This window comes from Sinocyclocheilus anshuiensis, unplaced genomic scaffold, assembly GCF_001515605.1.
Source record: "Sinocyclocheilus anshuiensis isolate Anshui unplaced genomic scaffold, SAMN03320099.WGS_v1.1 scaffold1269, whole genome shotgun sequence".
Lineage (NCBI taxonomy): Eukaryota > Metazoa > Chordata > Actinopteri > Cypriniformes > Cyprinidae > Sinocyclocheilus > Sinocyclocheilus anshuiensis.
In genome coordinates, this window is record NW_015549661.1 from 256,279 (window position 1) to 262,672 (window position 6,394).

At 46.9% G+C, this 6,394-nt stretch overlaps 1 protein-coding gene across 2 annotated transcripts in view; it reads left to right on the forward strand.

The window, feature by feature from the left end:
* Window positions 1-6,394, forward strand: part of actr3 (actin related protein 3) — a 12,658-nt gene that overhangs the window by 1,901 nt on the left and 4,363 nt on the right. The window contains exons 2-7 of one of the 2 annotated variants that reach the window (XM_016449565.1): window positions 561-616; window positions 4,303-4,427; window positions 5,200-5,310; window positions 5,465-5,560; window positions 5,632-5,739; window positions 6,214-6,357. In XM_016449565.1, the coding sequence (XP_016305051.1) occupies window positions 561-616; window positions 4,303-4,427; window positions 5,200-5,310; window positions 5,465-5,560; window positions 5,632-5,739; window positions 6,214-6,357 (640 nt within the window). The remainder of the gene's footprint in view (window positions 1-560; window positions 617-4,302; window positions 4,428-5,199; window positions 5,311-5,464; window positions 5,561-5,631; window positions 5,740-6,213; window positions 6,358-6,394) is intronic. The other variant, XM_016449566.1, reaches the window with a different exon arrangement.

Genomic DNA, 6,394 nt, shown 5'->3' on the forward strand with positions numbered 1-6,394 from the left:
TGTGTGTGTGTGTGTGTGTGTGTGTGTGTGTGTGTGTGTGTGTGTCAGACCCCACAAGTGCGCTAAAGGTCAACTTCCGTTTAGAGCCTTAAATAAATACTTTTTTTTTCTTTGCAAAGGGTGTTGGTTAATGCAGTGTGATTATCGTTCTGAAAACAGTGAGATGTTGAGATCCTTCAGGAACTGAGTCGTTGTGATTTTAAAGAAATAAATCTGTAACACACAGAATGAAAGGCTCCTAATGAAGAAGGGTTTGGTTCATTCTGATGCTCTAGGGCAGGGCTGCCCAAACTCGGTCCTGGAGGGCAGGTGTCCTCCAGAGTTTAGCTCCAACCCTAATTAAACACACCTGAACCAGCTAATCAAGCTCTTACTAGGCATACTAGAAACTTAAAGGCAGGTGTGTTGAGGCAAGTTGGAGCTAAACTCTGCAGGACACCTGCCCTCCAGGACCGAGTTTGGGCAGCCCTGCTCTAGGGTCTGCAGTGTCTGTCTGTTTCCTTCATCAGATCTAAACCAATGATGAATCTGAGCACTAATGAGTGTGCTTTGTGTTTCAGATACACTAAACTGGGTTACGCAGGAAACACGGAGCCGCAGTTCATCATTCCCTCATGTGAGTGTGTGTGTAACTCTGTCCTCACGCCTGTAGTGTGTAGTGTGCTTGATGGCTGTAGTGTGCTTGACGGCTGTAGTGTGTAGTTCACGCCTGTAGTGTGCTTGATGGCTGTAGTGTGTAGTACACGCCTGTAGTGTGCTTGACGGCTGTAATGTGTAGTGCACGCCTGTAGTGTGTAGTGCACGCCTGTCGTGTGCTTGATGGCTGTAATGTGTAGTGTACGGCTGTAGTGTACTTGATGGCTGTAGTGTGTAGTTCACGCCTGTAGTGTGCTTGATGGCTGTAGTGTGTAGTACACGCCTGTAGTGTGCTTGACGGCTGTAATGTGTAGTGCACGCCTGTAGTGTGTAGTGCACGCCTGTAGTGTGCTTGACGGCTGTAATGTGTAGTGCACGCCTGTAGTGTGTATTGCACGTCTGTAGTGTGCTTGACGGCTGTAGTGTGTAGTGCACATCTGTAGTGTGCTTGACAGCTGTAGTGTGTAGTGTGTGCGCTTGACAGCTGAAGTGTGTACTGTGTGCTTGATGGCTGTAGTGTGTAGTGCACGCCTGTAGTGTGCTTGACGGCTGTAATGTGTAGTGCACGCCTGTAGTGTGCTTGACGGCTGTAATGTGTAGTGCACGCCTGTAGTGTGCTTGACGGCTGTAATGTGTAGTGCACGCCTGTAGTGTGCTTGACGGCTGTAATGTGTAGTGCACGCCTGTAGTGTGCTTGACGGCTGTAATGTGTAGTGCACGCCTGTAGTGTGTAGTGCACGCCTGTAGTGTGCTTGATGGCTGTAATGTGTAGTGCACGCCTGTAGTGTGTAGTGCACGCCTGTAGTGTGCTTGATGGCTGTAATGTGTAGTGCACGCCTGTAGTGTGTAGTGCACGCCTGTAGTGTGCTTGATGGCTGTAATGTGTAGTGCACGCCTGTAGTGTGTAGTGCACGCCTGTAGTGTGCTTGATGGCTGTAATGTGTAGTGCACGCCTGTAGTGTGTAGTGCGCCTGTAGTATGCTTGACGGCTGTAGTGTGTATTGCACATCTGTAGTGTGCTTGACGGCTGTAGTGTGTAGTGCACATCTGTAGTGTGCTTGACAACTGTAGTGTGTGCGCTTGACAGCTGTAGTGTGTAGTGCACATCTGTAGTGTGTGCTTGATGGCTGTAGTGTGTAGTATGTGCTTGACGGCTGTAGTGTGGAGTGCACGTCTGTAGTGTGTGTAGTGCATGCCTGTAGTGTGTGCTTGATGGCTGTAGTGTGCTTGACGGCTGTAGTTTGTAGTGCACGCCTGTAGTGTGCTTGAAGGCTGTAGTGTGTAGTGCACGGCTGTAGTTTGTAGTGCACGCCTGTAGTGTGTAGTGTGCTTGAAGGCTGTAGTGTGTAGTGACGTCTGTAGTGTGCTTGACGGCTGTAGTGTGTAGTGCACGTCTGTAGTGTGCTTGAAGGTTGTAGTGTGTAGTGCGATTGACTGCTGTAGTGTGTAGTTCATGTCTGTAGTGTGCTTGACTGCTGTAGTGTGTGGCTTTGTCCAAATACCCACACTTGCAGTCTTTGCACTTGACCACTTGATTACTTAAATGACGTATTTCCTGTATTTGGCCAAAGTCTTCAAGTGGGTGTGAAGACCACAAGTGTGTGTCGAACTTTTCATTACCTGATGGGACACACTTATAGTGTTTACACAGCTTTATTTTAATTTGAAATACTTTGCATTTTAAAATCAACTTCTAAATGTCTGTTCAGTAGTCCCTATAACATGACATAATTTTAATTTGTGGTGCTTCTAATTAAATGATAAAAAGCAGTTGCGAATGTTGTACAAAATAAATATCACCACAACTCATCTTTGCACCAATAAAAGTAAAAACACTGTTTTTCTATCTAATTATTATATTAATATTTAACTTACATTGGAAAGGTTTCCGTGACCTCTCGCGAGATCTCGGCAAAAAGTCTCACGATTTATTTCCAGAACATGATGCATGATGGGATATACTAAGCCTTGAATAGCGCTCTGGAGCGGTATTCGAGATAGTGTGGATTTAGTATCCATTAAGGGCACTGCACTTTGGCATTTTGAAGACATGGGACAGACTTGCACACTTACTTCCTGTCGCGCGCACGCGCTGTCAAGTGGCCAAGACCGCAAGTGTGGGTATTTGGACAAGGGGTCTAGTACACGGCTGTAGTGTGCTTGACACCTGTAGTGTTCTTGACAGCTGTAGTGTGTAGTGCACACCTGTAGTGTGTAGTGTGCTTGACGGCTGTAGTGTTTAGTGCATGTCTGTAGTGTGCTTGACGCCTGTAGTGTGCTTGACGGCTGTAGTGTGAAGTGCACGGCTGTAGTGTACTTGACTGCTGTAGTGTGTAGTGCACCGCTGTAGTGTGTAGTGCATGTCTGTAGTGTGTTTAATGGCTGTAGTGTGTAGTGCACGGCTGTAGTGTGTAGTGCATGTCTGTAGTGTACTTGATGGCTGTAGTGTGTAGTGCACGGCTGTTGTGTGCTTGACGGCTGTAGTGTGTAGTGTGTGTCTGTAGTATGATTGACGATCGTAGTGTGTAGTGCATGTCTGTAGTGTGCTTGATGGCTGTAGTGTGTAGTGCATATCTGTAGTGTGCTTGATGGCTGTAGTGTGTAGTGCACGTCTGTAGTGTGCGTGATGGCTGTAGTGTGTAGTGCACGGCTGTTGTGTGCTTGACGGCTGTAGTGTGTAGTGTGTGTCTGTAGTATGGTGCACGTCTGTAGTGTGTAGTGCATGTCTGTAGTGTGATTGACGACTGTAGTGTGTAGTGCACGTCTGTAGTGTGCTTGATGGCTGTAGTGTGTAGTGTACGGCTGTAGTGTACTTGATGGCTGTAGTGTGTAGTCCACGTCTGTAGTGTGCTTGATGGCTGTAGTGTGTAGTGCACGTCTGTAGTGTGATTAACGACTGTAGTGTGTAGTGCACGTCTGTAGTGTGCTTGATGGCTGTAGTGTGTAGTGTACGGCTGTAGTGTACTTGATGGCTGTAGTGTGTAGTGCATGTCTGTAGTGTGCTTGATGGCTGTAGTGTGTAGTGCACGTCTGTAGTGTGCTTGATGGCTGTAGTGTGTAGTGCACGTCTGTAGTGTGCTTGATGGCTGTAGTGTGTAGTGCATGTCTGTAGTGTGCTTGACGGCTGTAGTGTGTAGTGCACGTATGTAGTGTGCTTGACTCCTGTAGTGAGGGTTTCAGGATCGAGATTTTGAGGGTTCGTTCTCAGATCAGATCAGGAAGCTTTAGAAAGCGGCTCACAAAGCCAGTTTGTGTCATTTTTGGTATCAACTTCTGACTTTTCTAGTCAGTACAAAATTTCCTTATGCTTAACTGGCTTTTTTTTTAAATCTCTAGTGGGGAAGTACAATTAATTGGAAAATGATCATAATGATTAATTTCATTTCAGTCTACTCCTGTTGTGTCGGATGTCTCTGTTTACGGTATGTTAAGCATTGTATGTGAGTGATCATGAATGACAGGGAAATTCACTGGTCAAAATATGTAAGATCATCTTATAAACATCCCATAATAACTCTTCTTCTGCTGCTGCTGTATTCTCTCACGTCAGCGCTCAGTTCTCGTCTGGAGTCAGTGTCGTTTACTTCCTCTCTTCATGTTTGACTGACAGCACTCGTCAGTCCGTCTGATCATCTCTCACTTCCCATCATCCCTTTCTCCTGTCAGGCATCGCCATCAAAGAGTCTGCGAAGGTGGGAGATCAGGCCCAGCGGAGGATGATGAAGGGCGTGGATGACCTGGACTTCTTCATCGGAGATGAAGCCATCGATAAACCCAATTACGCCACCAAAGTGAGTGAGCCGTCAGTGCCGCTTTGACGCGATGCTGGGAAATAACCCTTCTTTGTTGGTAGTTAGGTACGCGGCTGTACGCAGGTTCTGCTGTCAGGTGTGTGTCACAGCAGCACTGACGATCTTGTGGTTCGTGTCGCTCCGTGTGTTTTCATTGGCAGAGTGAAAATCACTTTTCTTTCCATAATGTGAGAAATATCAGTCGAAATGTCACATGAACATCTTCTTTGTAGAACTACATTACAGGAGTAGTTCAGCCAAAAACAAAACTTTGCTGTAAATCTGCTCACCCTCAGGCCATCTGAGATCAGGATGAGTTTGTTTCTTCATCAGGTTTGTAGAAATGTAGCATTGCATCAGTGTCTCACTGCAAGTGAATGGGTGCCGTCAGAATGAGAGTCCAAACAGCTGATAAAAACATCACAATAATCCACAAGTAATCCACAGCACTCCAGTCCATCAGTTAACATCTGGAGAAGACAAAAGCTGAAACAAATCCAGCATTAAGATGTTTATAACTGGATTACCGCTGAGCAAGTGATGTCATGTTAAATTTCTCAAATCTGATGGAGAAACAAACTCCTCCTAATCTAGGATGATCTGAGGGGGAGCACATTTTCATTTTTGGGTGAATTGTTGCTTAAATCAATCTGACACGATCTGATTACCTGCCTGATGATGAAGGGCTCCGCTCATCCTTCATCATCATCAGATTGCGTCTCTGTCAGAAAGCGTGTGTGTCCGTGATCTCTGAGCGTGTCTGTCTCCGCAGTGGCCCATTCGGCACGGGATCGTGGAGGACTGGGATCTGATGGAGAGGTTTATGGAGCAGGTGATCTTCAAATACCTGAGAGCCGAACCTGAGGACCATTACTTCCTGCTGGTGAGGAAACGCTCACCTAAACGCTTGCCCTCATGTCATGGTCTTGTATTTAATGTCTGTCCTTCAGCTGAGACCTGAAGTAATGGGTTGAGTGATTACTGCAGTCGACTAACTCTACGCATCACTTCCTGTGCTGTTTGTTTCTCTGCTGCAGACCGAACCTCCTTTAAACACACCGGAGAACCGCGAGTACACTGCTGAGATCATGTTTGAGTCCTTCAACGTGCCGGGGCTGTACATCGCTGTGCAGGTATACACACACACACACACACATTGACTCTCAGTGCTGATGCGTTTGGCTGATCTGTGTGTGTTTGTCAGGCTGTTCTGGCTCTGGCGGCATCATGGACGTCTCGACAGGTCGGTGAGAGGACGCTCACGGGAACCGTCATCGACAGCGGAGACGGAGTTACTCACGTCATTCCAGTGGTACAACACACACACACACTCTCTCTCTCTCGCTCACACACGCACACACACACACACTGACACACTCTCGCACACGCACACACACACACACACGCACTCATTACAGAACAGATTGATTCTGTTCTCTTGAACACTGAATTCCATCAGGTTTTACGGGATTGTTGTGGAAATGTCAGTCCTGAAAGCTGGAATGTTGTTAAAGCAGAAACTATCTGATTTTGACACTCGCTTGTCGTGGAGAAGAAAGTCAAACAATATTTACATGTTTTCAAACAGCCGTTCGTATTCAGACCAAATACTTAATAATTATTTATTTGTTTTTCGGCTGATGCACTTCTGTCGTGTCTGATCACAGCAGTGTGTTCTGATGCTGTCGATCTCTGGCTCACGGCCACTTCCCTGCAGAATAGCACAGAACAGGAAGTGACTTTGAGCATTCTCACTGAGAGTCTGCTGCTGTGATTGGTTTGACAGGCGGAGGGGTACGTGATCGGCAGCTGCATTAAACACATTCCCATCGCAGGCCGAGACATCACGTACTTCACACAGCAGCTGCTGAGAGAGCGAGAGGTGGGCATCCCACCAGAGCAGTCACTGGAGACCGCCAAAGCCGTCAAGGTGAGAGTGTGTGTGTGTGTGTGTGTGTGTGTGTGTG